The 16,801-nt window shown below is 34.7% G+C and overlaps 1 protein-coding gene across 7 annotated transcripts in view; it reads left to right on the top strand.

Annotated features, from left to right (window-relative positions):
* The window catches only part of Tsga10 (testis specific, 10), a 95,156-nt gene that overhangs the window by 54,873 nt on the left and 23,482 nt on the right, over positions 1 to 16,801 (top strand). For all 7 annotated transcript variants that reach the window (XM_005400734.2, XM_005400731.1, XM_013522796.1 and 4 more), the window contains 6 exons: positions 638 to 753; positions 3,702 to 3,856; positions 7,277 to 7,332; positions 8,456 to 8,624; positions 12,169 to 12,279; positions 15,600 to 15,785. In XM_005400734.2, the coding sequence (XP_005400791.1) occupies positions 638 to 753; positions 3,702 to 3,856; positions 7,277 to 7,332; positions 8,456 to 8,624; positions 12,169 to 12,279; positions 15,600 to 15,785 (793 nt within the window). The remainder of the gene's footprint in view (positions 1 to 637; positions 754 to 3,701; positions 3,857 to 7,276; positions 7,333 to 8,455; positions 8,625 to 12,168; positions 12,280 to 15,599; positions 15,786 to 16,801) is intronic.

Below are 16,801 nucleotides of genomic sequence, written 5' to 3'. Positions count from 1 at the left end.
GACCATTTGCCTATAAAAGCCTTGAGTTTATCTTTCTTTACAGCTGAGTAATATTCCATTATATAAAAGTACCACAGTTTTCTTATCCAATCCTCGGTGGATGGACATTTGGGTTGCTTCCACATTTTAGCAATTTTAGTAATTGTTTTTGGAATAAACGAAACACTGTTATCACAGATTTATTTATAAAAGTAAAGACCTGGAATGAATCTAATAATAGAGGCGTGTGTAGTTAAGTAAGTTATTATTTTTGCTCAAAAGTGAATATTATTCATGTAATATATTTTAGCCAGAAAATGATAATTTGGAAGTCTGTAACAAGACTTAAAAATATTAAAAGTGAAGTATAGGTGAAAAAAATCAGAAGTCGGTTTTGAATTTACGATATGTTAGCTTTAAAATGTATATAGCAAAAAATACTGAATAGTGAATGCTAACATGCTAATAGTAGTTCATGTTGGAGTAGTGATTGAGGATCCTTTTTTATCCCTTATTTTCTAAAGCTTTCTATAGGATGCATTTATAAATGAAAATGTTAAAAAAAATTAGTGTCCTTAAGTTTTTAGATTTTAGATACACTAAAAATTGACAAAACATAAAAATTTCAGAATTAGTTTTATAATTAAAATATTTGCAGACTTTTATATGAAAACACAGAAAAAGACCTTTCTGATACTCAGCGACACCTTGCTAAGAAAAAATATGAGCTTCAGCTTACTCAGGAGAAAATTATGTGCTTGGATGAAAAAATTGGTGAGTTTTTTTCCTGCTGTTACTATTATTATTTTTTAATCTGGTAGAAAATTGGGTTTCCTTCTCTTTAGTTACAACTGAAATTGGTAAACTGAATCTTTTAGGTGAACTTTGAAATAGGTCTTTAACATAAGAGTTTATGAGTGAAAAATAATGGAAAATTCAATTTTCTCTGATAGTAAGATTTTTTTAAACTTAGATTTAGGACCATAGTTAATTTGGCTTTAAAATTTGTCAGTGAAGAAATAGCTAAACAGAGGAGTAGCACTTTAAATATATGTTCCCTTTCAAGTTTGCATTTTTTGTATAATACGGCTTGCTCATAGCTCTTGTAATGAAGCACCTTTACTGTTTCATTACTTTTCATGTAAAGTATATAAATGTTTGGCTTATATCCGTGGTATTACTTGGGTTTATAAAAAAATCACCTTTATAAAATCTTTTATTTATGTTTCTACTGATGATCTATATGGAAATATAGGCATAACAATCTTCTTATAAGGTAAAAGTTTTTCAGAGCTATGAAAGAGCCTATTTTGTTTTGTTTTGGTTTTTTTTTTTTGGTACTGGGAATCAAACTCAGGACCTTGCACTTGCCAGGCAGGCACTGTGCCTGTGAGCTATATCCCCAGCCTGTGAAAGAGCCTATTTTATTTATTTACCTATTTATTTATTTATTTTTATCTTTTTGAGACAGGGTCTCGCTGTGCAGTTCAGGCTGGCCTTGAGCTCACTTTGTAGCCCAGGCTGGTCTCGAACTTGCAACGATCCTCCTGCCTCAGCTTCCCGAGTTCTGGGATTACAGGCGTGCACCACCACACCCAGCAAAGAGCCTATTTTAAAACAGAAAATTGTTTTTAACATTTTCTGTTATGTAGTCAATAAAAGTCTGACATGAACAGTTAGATAGCTGGAGTTGCTATTTATTAAGACAAAAATATTAAAAGAGAACTATAGAAAGGAATATTGAAGGAGAATTCATTTTTTAATATTTTGAGACCAAGTAAAAATGTAAGGTGAGCAGTTGAATATATAGGTTTGTATCTCTGAAGAGAAATCTGCTGGGGCACATAAGCATGTAAGTGATATTTTAAAACCATGAAATCACCTTGGGAAAATATAGAGAATGAGAAGAGGATCCAGGACCGAGTAAAAAGAACTCAGAGAAGTAGGAAGAAAACCTAGAAGTGACTGTTACTTTGAAGGCAAGATTTTCCCTAAGGGAGAGTATGTTTAGTTGTCAGAAGTGAAGTAAAGGCCAGGCGTGGTGGTGCATGAGCGCCTGTAATCTCAGTGCTTAGAAACTGAGGCAGAATTGCTGTGAGTTTGAGGCCAGCCTGAACAACATAGTGAGAGTCTGTGTCAAAAAAACAAAAACAAAAATTCCCCAGCCCCCCAAAACAAAACAAAAATAAACAAGTGAAAGAAGATGAGGTTTAGACCAAAAATGTTTGAGTGACATTGAATACTTGAATGGAATGTTAGATGTGGAAGTTTAGAAATGAATGGAAGTGAGGTAGTGATGGGAAAGACTAGAAAAGTCTCTTGAGAAGTCTGGATGTTAAAAGGCAGCACAAAAATAAAGTGGTAGAATTTTTAAAGAAATTAATAGGTTGATTGTCAGTAGGAATGAAAGATATCAAAATACCCCAAACATGTGGGTTGCTTTAAAGTCAGTACTGCCTGCAAAGAGGCCTAGTACATTGTCAAGTGCCATGCCACACATGACAGTATGGTCTGACCACTCAGCACTGTGTCTGATGGCCCTTGCAGGGTTTAACTGGTCAGGTATAAGCCAGAGGTCTGGTCTAGCAGAGTTGACCTTGTAGAGCTTGGTTGTAAAACTTTGGTGTGTATCACAGTCGCTGGAAGCTGATAAAGATTACTGGAGTCAGAGTTCCTGAAGTGGGCAGTACAAAAGCCTTTCTATACAATTTCCGTAGGTGATTCTGATACCCTGCAACCTCTGCTCTGGACCAGTGGTTCTCACCTTTCATTGTGTATTAGAATCACTGAGGAGTGAAGGGAATGGTGGGTGTGTTAAAACATTAACTGCTATACCAACTTGCGAGATTCTAATTCATTAAGTCTTGGCTGAGGGCCTGAGAGCTTCCGTTTCCCAGGTGATGCTGATGATGCGGGCAGAAAAACTATAATTTGAAACCACTGTCCCACACCAATCATTTCAGCTTTCAGCATTGCCATTGGCCTGCCAAGTTCTTAGGATAGAGAAAAAGTAGAATCAGACTCCCTGCTATGATTTTTTCCTTAGAAATTTTATTTTTTATTTTTTTCCCTAGGAATTTTAAAATATTCTTTTCCCTAGGAATTTTAGAAAAATTAGGGAAAAAAAATCTGAATATTAGAAGACTTTTGCCTGTAAAGGGAAACTTTGAAAAGTGGTTCAGTCTCTTTAAACTTCATTAAGATTTGTTACCTAGCTTTATATACAACAGTTGCTCTAGGTTAGAGGGTGGGGAGGGGAAATGAAGGGGTTGGAGGCCACAGGTTGTTTCGATTTCATCTCTTTCCTCCATCTACCTACTCGTCCCCACCACACCTGGGAATCTACTTTGTGAACTTATCCTATAGAGCTTTCCTTTAGTATTCCAATTCAGAGATATCAATTGTGCTTTTCTATATCTGAGCCATTTAGAATTTTATGATTCATCACAGTTTATTTATTTATTTATTTATTTTTGGTACCAGGAATCAAACTCAGGACCTTGCACTTGCCAGGCAGGCGCTTGTGCCACTGAGCTATATCCTGGCCCTTCATCACAGTTTTTAATCACTAACAACAAAAACCTTTTTTAAATTTGGAATGCAGTACTCTTATTTTTAGTCATTGAATATAATGAAGGGAAACTTTGAAAAGTGCTTCAGTCTCTTTAAACTGGAAAGATTTTGTCTTGATTAAAACAGTGCCTTTGTAATTATGCATTTAGATAATTTTACAAGGCAAAATATTGCACAGCGAGAAGAAATCAGCATTCTTGGTGCGGCCATCAATGATCTGGCTAAAGAAAAGGAATGCCTGCAAGCATGTTTGGACAAAAAATCTGAGAATATTGCATCCCTTGGAGAGAGTTTGGCAATGAAAGTATGTTTTGAGAACAAGAATGTTTAAATGAGATGTTTAAATATTAAGCTGTGGTTTACTTGACTCTGAATAAAATAATAGTGTTTTCTCAAAGTTCTCTTAGGGAGCTCAAAGCTTAAATTCTGACTTTGAAATATCTTAAGATAGTCTTAGGAAGTATGTGTGCATATTCACTCAGTAATATTTTAAATTGATTTTCTGCCATGAACTAGTGGCTAATATTAGCTGATAATAACTAATTCAAATATCATAATGAAGAAGTAAAACTAATTTCTTCAGGTAGTCTGGGAGATCAAACATTTATTCCATTAAAATGACCTTTGGGATGGGGAACTAGGACCTAGTGTGCATTATTCATCAATCTGTCCATCCATTCTTCTAGCAGACATTTTTTGACATGTGCCAGATATTACATTAAAAACTGAGGGTGAATATAATAGGGAGGAACATAAAGATATTATTATGATAGACTATGTTAAGTGCTACAGTGACATACACACAGTGTGTTACTGGAGTTTGACAGAAACACACCTGATTCAACCTAGGAGTTGGGTTAAGGGAGGGTGAAGATCTAGGAAAACTTTCAGACATCACAGTGTCTTGCCTTCACTGAAAAATGAGTAGAAATAATCCAGAAAAAGATTTAGGGGAAAGGACAGTGAGACTGTGATGAGACAGGCAAAGGAGTTTGCAGGAGACTGGTGGCTTTCATGAGACTGTTTCCTGAGACCTCCTGAAGGTTTAGTATGGCAGAGAATAGGTTGCCAAGGGGTAGATATGGGACAGCAAAAGATGAGATAGGACAAAAAACCAAGTGGATGTAAAGGGTCATTATAATAATGTAAATGAAATGCTATAGTTGATTTTTTAATTTTAGGACAAATATCTTGACATTGTAATTCACATAAAAACAAATTACAAAGGAAGTGAAAGTAGTCACAGGGACACTAGTTACAAGAACGGCGGTGAGACCTGTGTGGGGACAGTGGGGGTCTCAATGGGAAAAATGCATCTCTTAGGGAGGTCAGGTTGACAAGACGTGGGACCCACATTAGGAACACACAAACAGTTCCTGTGCTGAAGTAGGAAATAAAACATGCCTAGCAAGGAAGCTTGCTCACATGATGAGTTTAAATTGTCTTAGGGACATGTAGATAAAATATTCATAGGCTCTTGGGCTTTCAGTGTTGGAAAAGTGAAGTTAATAGATATGGGATCAAGGGCATAATTGAAGCCATCAAACGGCATGAGATAATAAATGTTGGTTTAATTGCTGAGAAGCCTGACTCATTATTTTTTAAAATTTAGGTGGAAGTTTGCTTCTCCTCACATTCAAAACATTTTTGAATAAACACAATTTCCTTTCAAAACACTAACATTTACAAGAAACACACTTTTTCACATTTTCCTGAATCGCATTTCTCTCTGCTATATCTAATATTTCACATTTCTTTCATTCTGCTAACTATACCAATGTTAACTCTTTCACAAGGAATACTGAATTTAATTCTATTTCAAAATCAAGAACTTTGTATAAGATTTTATGAAAGTAGTAATCACATTTATCTTCTGAAGGACACAATTTTAAAGGGAGTTTTAGAAAATTAAAAGAGATAGTGTTCTCAGTAGGGGCATTTCAGAACTGACATAACAATTGTCCTTCAGTGGAAAGTAGGACTGTTTCATAGTCTAATATGATGATTACAGAAATAAATTAATTTGGAAAAGTTACGTTATAGTGAATAAATTAATGTTTTATTATTTACTGCCAATTAATGATTGAAAACTGAGTAGCAAGCTCGTAGAGTTTTAAGTAAGAAAAACCAGAATAATTTGTGTAGGTCTTAAGTTTTTCTTCCTTCTAAATACACTTATAACCATCCTGTCTAAACCAAATTGTAATGATTAACATGAATTTATATTCCTGGCTGGATGAACATACTGAGGTTGTAGAAGGAATGTTAAATTGCTAATGTAATGGTGGTATTGGGGTCCTGTTAAGAAAAAATAGGTTAAGAAAGTGTATAATTAGATTGTATTGAGTATTTTTGTTTCTCTGATACTTTACAGTGTTCCTACAGAGCCCTACTTTCAAGATAAACTTTTATTAATAAAGGAAAGTCCTTTTAAAGGTTGTACAGTATATTTCAAAGTCAACCAAGTAATGACTTTCAAAAGCACTAGAAGTTCAGTTAGGTTTTTAAAATTTTAAAATGCATCAAATTATATCTTTGTTAGAACATATAGACATTCTAGGTTTAGTAGTATTTTCTGTCTTCTTTCCTCCACAAACTTGTTCTTAAAGAGGTTGAACTGTTTTTATTAGTGGCTATTTTAACTATACTGCAATATCCGTTACAGCCAGATGTAGAGTCTTCACCATTCTTTCTACCTTAGAAAAGGAAACTGAAGCTAAAATTACTTGGAGAGGGAGCACATGAATAAAGGAAGACAGAGTGAATAAAGAAGGATGACGCACACACACCAGACTGTCTCTGTAGACACAGGCACAGGATTGATTGGGAAATACGTTTCACTTTTCAACTTTTTACTCCATTACCAAGGATTTAAAATCCAAAGGGTGGGGTTAAGTCTAGTTGTTATTTAGTGAAATGGCAATTTTCTTACTATTTTTGAAAAGATTAACATTAACTCTAGGTATCTGTTTATAGTTAGGCTAGGTCAGGCTTAGTGAGAGTTCTAGAAGATGTGTAAATGGTATTGAAGGCATTAAAGATATTCCAACCCATTTCAGCCTCGATGAACTCTACTATTTCTATTCCCTTACTATATCTCTGGAAACGGAGAATATAAACAAGTTATTTTATTACATCTTTGGCTTAGGACTCCTGGTTCCTCCTTACTATCTCATGAGTATGTATTAACATCTTACAAGTAATTTAATTGGAGCAACTTTTTGAAGATGAGATTGCTGGCTAATATAAACAGTATACTCAATCATAGTTATTTTTTTTATGAACTAAATTTAGCTTCATGTGATTCACTTCCATGGTTTTATAACAAGAAGAATATAAGGAAGCAAATGAATCCTATTCATTATAGAACATTCCAATACCAAACCACTGATTTCCCTAGAGGAACAGTAAAATAGGGTGAGTTGTAGGGGGGTGTCTTGTATTGCTAGGTGACTGCAAAAATCTTTTAACGATGTATTTTATATATGATCTTAGATCAACAGACTTAAGTGTAGCTTTTACTTTAATGAACATAATCTATATTTTTTGCCTTCAAATATTTGCATTAATATAGCAAGCTTTAAAGTGTACAAAAGAAAAATAGGACATATTATGTGTTCAAAGTGAAGTGAAAATCAATAAGGGAGGGGACATTCTGTTCATTCAGTTTTGACAGAAGCAGTAGTTTGACAATTTTTATTTAATATTTATATTACTTTTCAAGGAAAAGACCATTTCAGGCATGAAGAATATCATTGCTGAGATGGAACAGGCATCAAGGTAAGGCATTCAACAAATATTTGAGCACTTACTGGGGGCAAAGTACAACGTAGGGTACAAAGAGTAAGAAACAAGGGGCTTAGTACTGTGAGTGAGGTGATAACTCTGTTAATGTTCAAGGAAGGTCTAAGAAGGTGTAGGGAACTAAAAGAGAGGATGCTGTTTGCCAAGCAAAATAAAGAGAAAGGCATTCAAAGCTTTAAAATGGCAAAGAACCACAAGTCATGGTCAAGTCCTCTTGAACTACAAGTAAGCAAATGTTGCTGCAATGCAAAATATAAATGAAGGAACAAGAAGCTAAATAGGCTTGAAGAGGCCTGAGTTATAGACAAATGAATCTTGGTTTCACCTGGTGGACCATAAGAAATCATTAAAGACTTACTTACAGACTGTGTGTGTGTGTGTATGTGTATGTGTTAGATTATCCAGACAGAAGAGTTGATGGTAAATTGGGCTTTAGGGTGGAGAACAGAGACAGTGAGGTGTTTCTGAGGGAAAGACTGGGAGAATTCCAAGTTTCTGGCCAGGAATGAATACTGAATATGACAGAAGTGTGAGAAGAAAGATGATTTTGCCTCTGCACTTGGAGAGTGTTTGAGTCCTTGTGGTAGACAGGTCCCGTAAGCGTGAGTCTGGAGTATTAGCAGAGGAGCTGAAGGCCCGAGTTCATGACTCTGGAGTGACTGGGCAATAGGTGGGGTTAGATCCATGGATATGAGTGGGGTTTCTCTGAAAGGAAGGCTAGCGTGAGGAGAATCAGGAGACCAAAGTTTGAGCCCTGAAAAACATTAATTTTTAAGGGGGCAGAAGAAGAGGAATCTACAAAGGAGACAAAGCCATAACAGCTAGAGGTAGGATGAAGGCCTTCCTATTGTTGAATGTCAAAAGTTTTGAAATACTTAGCAAACCACTGACTCTTACATATATTTAGTGCCTTTCATAGTAAAATGATGGCAGTGTAGAGAAACTAACGTGCTGCCTTTGCAATATTCCTATACATTTAAACATATTTAAACATCCTCAAATGTTTTCATACTAACTGTCCATCTTCTGTCTTGCGAGCATTTATTATTCTGTTTCAGTAAAATGTCTCTTCTTATGTACTATTTGATTTGTGGAATAGACAGTCTACTGAAGCCCTCATTATGTGTGAACAAGATATCTCCAGAATGCGTCGACAACTAGATGAAACAAATGATGAGCTGGCTCAAATTGCTAGGGAAAGAGATATCTTGGCTCATGACAATGACAATCTCCAAGAACAGTTTGGCAAAGTTAAACAAGAAAACCAGGTACACCTATTTCTAGAATCTTTTTCTCCAAAAAAAAAAAAAAATTTCTCCTGAGGCACAACCTTAGTTTTTTGTTGTAGAAAAGCTTGGACTTGGAACTAGCCATTTAAAAAAATTTTGTGACAGATATACTATATAATTTATAAGTGAAATTCTGAGACACAAAGTGTTAAATATTAAAAGAAGAAATGGGAACATAATAGATTAGTATTATACATTTGAAAGTACTTTTTTGTAACTGTAAATTTACATTTATGTATATAATAAAATATATAATTATTTTCAGTTCTAATCTAGAAATTATTAAAGAAATATCAGAGTGTTTACCGGAGTTCATTGTATCTCTCATAGACAATACTCTATTGAATAACATACCCTTACAAAGCATCTCTTATATAACTAAACTGATGGCTTAAATTTCATGGCTTAACATTAGTCACATCCAACACAGAGCTACCCACAACCTCAAACCTATGCACCTGATATGTTTAACAATATTTAAAAAGAGTTTGCTTATATCTCTCATCAGCCACAGCTCCCAGGGTTACCCAAATAGTGGAGTTGTATTCCTTCTGATCAAATGTTTACATACAAATGGCATGTAGTTGATAACATTCTTATATCCCTAAGTGCTAGCAGTGGAATACTGTGAATAAACAGCAGTCTCCCTGACTGTAGTTTGGAGAAAGCACTTCTTGCCCAAGTAATTCAACAAATGAGAATAAAAGCCAGCAGAAACACTAAAGAAAAGGCTAAATTTATCTGATGGACTATATGTTTTTTGAACTATGTATTATTCTGTTTAATGTGGATGGTGCCACATTTTTTGGCCTCTTTAGCACTGTGATTTCTTTTAGGAAAATTCTTTTTATAACTTCTCTCTAAGCCAGTATATTTCAGTCTAATCCACAGTTCTCATTTTGAATAACAATATTTTAACTGAAACATTTAAAAAATTCTATTTGGAAACTTACTTTCTCCTTCAGTATTCTTTGGTCCAAATGATTTCCCCTGCTTTGGTATCATTTTCTGTGTGTTTAGTTTGCATCATAAAACCTGTATTCTTTAATTGTTAAAACTGTCAATTTACATATATAGCTATAAAATCCAACACTAATTATACAAAATTATCTGAGATATTAAAATACTTTGTTCATCAATCAATGGGATTCTGGAATTTTAAAAAGGTACATTTTGTAAAAATGAAAGAACCCTGTGTACAATCCTGCTTAATATATCAATGTTATTTGATTAATTTTAATAAATGTACCATATAAGATAAAATGCTAATCATAGAGGACAGTGTGTGTAAGATGTATGGGGGCTCTCTGTACTAGTTTTGCAACTTTTTATAAATAAAACTATTCTAAAATAATATTTTTTTTAAAAATTAATGAATAGCAATAAAAACCAGAAGATAAGAATTTACAAAGTCTACTTTTGTGTACTCTGTACACTAGAGCAAAAGGTTAAAGGTGAATATGTGTGTTTATAAAAAACTAAAATTCAGTTTTGTTTTTTATTTGTTGAGAAATAGAAGCTTATTATAGAAAATCTGTTTTCTTAAAACAAGTCAAGAAAAAAGGTCACATCCTTATCATCCACAGTTAGTCACTGTTAACATTTGACTTTTTAAAAACTGATTTTCAGTGCATTTAACACTTTGTAATACTTTTTAAACATATGCTTTTTAATGTAGCTGAAATTAAAACCACACCACTTTATATGGGGTTGAATATACTACCAGGTTATGGTTTAACATCTTTGACTCTTATTACATAATCTGTAAAAATGGCTATTTCATGAGAATGTATAAGGACTGATAAAAAAGTTTATGTTTAACTTTTAAAAAATTTATTACAATAAAAGACACATTACATTAACTTCTCTCAAAATATTCCTCCTCACTTCAAATACACTTATCCCATTGTTCTCACCACTTTCTGAAGCAGTTCTGGAAATCCTCTTTCATGGTTTTACAAAAATACTATACAGTGAATGGTGGTGCTGTATGCCATCCAATGGAGAGGCAGGCTTGTAAAAATATTATGGTGTATCCTCAGCCACCTTATTCATCACATGTGGAATTAGGCCTCTTCTCCCTCTTCCTCAAAGTCAAAATGATCTTGAAAGGTAAACATTTTGAATGAATTTAGGATAGCAAAGTAGCCACAATAGCACAACTAGAGACACTCATGAAAGATGACTTAGAGAACTGCTTCAGAAAGTTGCATGAGGGGCTGGGGATTTAGCTCAGCAGCAAAAGTGCCTGCCTGGCAAGCGCAAGGTCGTGAGTTCGGTTCCCGGTACTGGAGAAAAACCAAAAAACCAAAAAAAAAAAAAAAAAAAGAAAGTTGCATGAAAAGTTTTTTTGAAGTGAGGGAGAGTATTTGGGAATTAATGGCAACATACGTTTTACTTTAATAAGTTTTTAAAAAATTTAAACATTTAACGATTGTATGATCACACCACATTCCAGGAAGCACTTGCCATAGTGTCCAGCCTATCACTCAATACATGGTAGCTATTAGCTTACTATAACATAAACATTTCTCTGCATTGTTAAAACTCCATAAACTCCTACACTTACATCATCAGAAAGAAAATTGGTAACATATATTCCCAGTTAGTTTTCCTCTTCTTTTGGGTCATAGACCTAACATTAGACAAAAGGTTCCCTTTACGGGCAATAGATTAAGATCCAGTATTGTGGAAAAGGAGAAACTTTTAAAAATGTATCCGTGATACAGTTTTTGAGAAATTGGGATGAGGTATTTTTGAATTTTACCCTGATTTTTTTTACTTAATATAGGTAGCATTTCACTCTATTACTAAAAATTACTCCAAACATTCCACTGTGTGACTTTACCAGTATGCAGATAGATTATTTACTGTCATTCAGCTAATGTGAATAAATATTTTCAATCATAACAATGCCTTAATAAACAATGTCTTTCATTAAATGTCCCTAGATTTCATCACATAGAGCCAAAGCTTATGAGGTTTCTTTTTTAAATTTAAATTTAATTAAATGGAATATTTCATGTTTTAAAATATAGTACACCCCCATATAGTACACCTTACGTTCAACAGTTATCAACATTTTGTCTTTCTTGTTTTTAATGAGCATTTTAAAAATGTCTGCATGTATCATCATATAGCTGATCACAGATTTGCTTTTTGCAAATTTCTATTTAGAGTGAATAGTACATGGAAATACCTACCCCTTCTAGAACTGAAGTTTTAAATTTTTACTAATTTGGCAGGCAAAATAGTATTTCTTTGTTTTAATTATCTTTGGTTACTAGTAATGTTTGATTTTTTTCAAGTGTTACCTACTTACGTTTTCATTTTTGTTTGGGTCCTTTGATCATTTACTCTTTGACTTTTGTGTTTACACACCATGTTTATGTGAGTTTTACATATTATGTATGTTAATTTTATTTATCATATTTGTTATAAATATTTAAATTTTAATTTTTGGTGATATTTTTGCAAATGGGAATTTTTGTTGTAGTCAAATCTAGCTATCTTTTTTCCATAGGCATTGTCCAAAAAATTGAATGATACACATAATGAACTTAATGACATAAAACAGAAGGTCCAAGATACTAATTTGGAAGTTAACAAGCTGAAGAATATATTAAAGTCTGAAGTACGTATATATATATATGTATATATATTTTTTTTCCTCCCCTTTGCTCATAATACCTTAGTTACTTTCTCTTTGCTGAGACACAATACCTGATGCCTACAGCTTAAATGAAGAAAGATTATTTTGGTTCACGGTTTGTAGAGGCTTTAGTCCATAGTTGACTGGCTCCAAGGAAGGGTAGCCTGGCAGAGGGGAAACATGGCAGGAAAGAAACAGGGAGAAAGATCAAGGGAGGAAGAAGGATATAGACCCTTCCAGGCCACATTTCCAGTGACCCACCTCTTTCACCAAGCTTCACCTCCCAATATCACACCCAGCCATAAACCCATCAGTGGACTAAGCCAATGATGAGAGTCACTTACCCATGATCCGTTCACCTCCCAAAAGCTCCACCTATGAGGATGAGGCTTTGAGGGGAAATCCAGATATAAACCACAACAATACCTAAGAGTTTCTATAACAGTTACTTTAGTAATTGATTACACACATCAGAATAGTTGACTCAAGTCTTTCTTTACTATATGGCATATTTTAGTTTTGATAGTGGTAAATTAACTATATATTTAGACCGTCACCAGTATCCAGAAAGGTGAGTCAAGAATATGTGCCATTAGTTTGCTAAATTTAAACACTCCAGACAAATGGAGTCTTCCAACCTGGATAACCAGCAACGGGCTACTATCAAGTTGGCCTCTCTTATGTTTGAAAATGGTGGGGTTTTCAGTGATAAACCTGTGACAAAGTGGCTCTGCCTGATTGTGTAGCAGATCAGAATTGATCACCCTGTTATGGGGCCATCTGTTCTGTAGGACCAGAGGGCTGATGACTGTTCTTTGTACTTCTCTGTTAGCAACTGTTTGATCAGGTGGGTATGCATATGTGATCTCAGATGATCCCCAGTAACCCTGGAATTAACATAGAGCCTGACCAGTGATGGTGGGTATGCCAATTTGTTAAAATATTTCAGAGTATGCATCATGGATTGATTTTTATAATAGGGTGTGGTGCTACCTACTTACACTCACACCATAATGGGAACCCCCCAACTGCTTATTTTATTTGCTATGCCATTTAATACCAGTCCACAAGTACATTTTGAATATTGGTTCATAGTGTTAAAGGGACTGTTAAAGGCTTTGAGAGTTAAGAGATCCTAAGAACTCCTAATTATAATCCTTGCCTTGAGGCTTTATGTAGGCCTGAAACTTACTGTTTTTAGGGTGCCAGTAATGCAGTACCCTTTTGAATCAGCCACATGTGGCTTTTCTTCTCATCAAGGCCATGCATTTACACAGGCTTCTCATCTGTTCCCACCTGTAATTGGAAAGAACACCCAAACACATGAGATAGAGAATTAAAAACACCTAGCAGAGTGAGTCATCTCTGAGTAAATGTACTCTGGGATAGGTCTGAAAAAAAAATCGATGACTATTCAGTAAAGCATTAAATATGTAGTAAGCTTTAGGCCAACATTAGACACTTCCCTTAAGTCTCCGTAGTTCACCAGTCACATTACCTGAAATTCCATGATTACAGATTGGAGTATTTAAATTTTAGAATTGTATTTCGAGATAGCACACATCAAGCCTCCCTTTGCATTTAGCATCCTAGTATGGGTTTGTTTGTGAGACTGTGCTTCACAATACTGGATGAGTTCAGGTACCCCCTGTGAGAACAAACCAGCCATCCGTTCAGTAGGGAGGAGCATCAAGAATGTGGTATTTTATTCATTTGGTCAGTGTGCTGGATGAGAGAGGCACTGTACAGCTGGAGAGGTCCTGGAGGAGGACAGGAGAGTACCAAAACCAGCTTCACTTTCTTCAAAATGTTGCCTCTCTCAGGCCCCACACTGCTCTGGTCTGCGTGGGAGGACACAGAAAAGCACAAAATACGTTTTTTGATTACCAAGAGGGAGGGGCACCAGTGCCTGGAGGGCAGGACACAGGTTTTCTGTAATCCTTTTTCACTTTTTAATTGGTCACAAACTAAATTTAACATAAAAAGGTTCATATCTTGGAGAAATTCAAAATACTGTGGAGACAGTATATCCACACCCAGCTACCTCAACTGTCTGGCAGTTTTAAACAAATGGCATGGACAGTAAGATCTACAGGAAGTTAAAAAAGGTAAAAGTTGATGTGGGTAAAATTCAGTTCATGTATATTTTACCTGGTAGCTCCATGCACAACTATTATTTTTAGTTCAGTCACAGAAAACGTACATTAGGTTTCTACTAGCACATTTGTAATATCTGAATCTTGAAAGCCAAGTAAGTAGCTTAGTATACAGTACTAATTTGTTAACAGGCTTGGCAAACATCTTTCATATTAGAAACCACAAGATGGCAATATTAACTGAATTTCAATTAGTTCCTTATGATTAGGTAATCCTAATTCTGAGAACATAAATCTGATTTGAAAGGCTTATAGAGTTGAACATTGTTTATTAGCAATTTGGTCATTTTATTTAGTCCAGGATTTCTGATAGAGAAGTGTGGTTTATTAACAGGTAGCAGTAAAGGAAATCTAGTGCCCTTTTATTAATTATTGAAGTTATAGCTGATTTTTTAGAATACTAAGATGTTCTTTTTAAAATAGCTTAATAATGATTACCTGGCATAGTATATTATTTGTGGAGCTACATTTTCACTATAGAAAGAAGATCCTATTCAATCAGTCCACTCAAGGTATAACTTTAAAGGTTGAAATCTTTGTTTTATATTGTTTGTCCAGTTTACATATGAGTTCATATAATTTATGAATAGTGTTTATTGGCATAGGTTTGATATTTAACTTGGGAACAGTTTTAGGTGCATTACTAGAGTAACAAGCAAAAGTGAATTATAGCCCATGATCAGGAAAATTAAGGTTGGGTCTGTGAATTAAAGGCAGGAATCAGACAGGAAATTCTCTGAAACAAGAGAATTCCCAGAAGTTGACACTTCAGCTGTGTATGAATTCAGAAGCTTTGTAGCCTGTACAACCCAGTGAAGTGGTCATGAATAAGGTAGAATACACAGACAGCAGGGATCAAAGGCTCAGAAGTCAGACCGGCAAGGAGTCAGTAAGCAGGCATGGGAAAAGGAGGCAATTAGAGTTTTGTTTGAACCCAAGGAAATATAAAAATGTGTTTTTCCCTTCTTGAAGATAAGAGTAATTAACTGGACTTAAATTCACTAGGGAGATAACTGAGACTGAGTCACAACGGATCCTGATTGAGCTGCTGTTTGTTTAATTACAGGATGACCAGGTTTCTAAACAAAGAGTATGGATAGATTGTCTCGTAGAGGCTTTAAATAATACCTAAGATTTGCTTTTCAGGAATCTGAAAACCGGCAAATAATGGATCAACTCCGAAAAGCCAATGAAGATGCTGAAAACTGGGAAAACAAGGCCCGCCAGACAGAGGCAGATAACAATACCCTCAAATTGGAACTTATCACTGCTGAAGCAGAGGGCAACAGATTGAAAGAGAAAGTAGATGCCCTCAACAGAGAGGTTGAGCAAGTAGGTCTGGGGAGATGTCTTCCTAATGCATCCAGTGTCATATTTAAACATCTCTTTGGCTTTCCATGAGTTAATATTTCAGCAAACAGTTAAATTATTTAAATACACAGTGAATTCTGGCCTTCTAGCCATTCTTGTATCTACCCTGGTTCTCATCTAGTTGATTACCTACCCTACACACAGAATAATCTTTAGTATTTTTTAAAATTTTGGAACTATTTAAAAAATACAAAAAGTGCAAAAAAGGTAATGAAACAGACACAGATACCGCTGTCCCCCAGATGTAGGAACACTAACAGTTGTCATATTTGCTTCATATACTCAAATCTCTTTGGTTAAAGAAACAAAACATTACCAATACAGCTTCTTGTCCTCTCTCTCCCTCCCTTCCTAGCGGTAGTTGGTGTAAGTTTTACGTCAATGTGTCCAACCCCTTTGCATGTCTTTATACTTTATCTGCAACTGTCACCCATCTATTATATATGTGTTTTGGTTTTAGCTTTTCATTTAAATAATGACTTTTCATTGAAGCTATAACTGTAGATATCAGTTACTACTTTGTTGTGTCTAGTATTTTCATATCTACTATTTCTAGCACTATGATCAGACAAAATGGCTTATATACTAGTTGTTTGGCATCTATTAAGACTTGCTTAGTGTCAGGGCAATATTTGATGATAAACTATATGAGCTTAAAAAGCACATGTACTTATTTTTGAGTACATGCATATATATGTGTTACCTATAACAGGTATATGTATGTATTAGGTGAGGTTTGTACTAGTCAATTCTTTTTTTTTCTTTTTTTTATTTTAAAAATAAAAGGAAAACATTAACAGACAGACAGTATTTTACAACACAGCAAAAGAACGGTACAGACAATACGGAGTTACAAAGTAGTAGGGAATTAACAATGGTTGTTGTATTACATATTGATATCTTCAAAGTGGCTTCTCATGAAAACAGATATAGAAATGCAATACTGATCAACCAAAGACTCATTGACAGTTTCTTTC

Source organism: Chinchilla lanigera, unplaced genomic scaffold, assembly GCF_000276665.1.
Source record: "Chinchilla lanigera isolate Chin_1 unplaced genomic scaffold, ChiLan1.0 scaffold00069, whole genome shotgun sequence".
NCBI lineage: Eukaryota > Metazoa > Chordata > Mammalia > Rodentia > Chinchillidae > Chinchilla > Chinchilla lanigera.
This window is presented reverse-complemented; position numbering and strand designations above follow the sequence as displayed.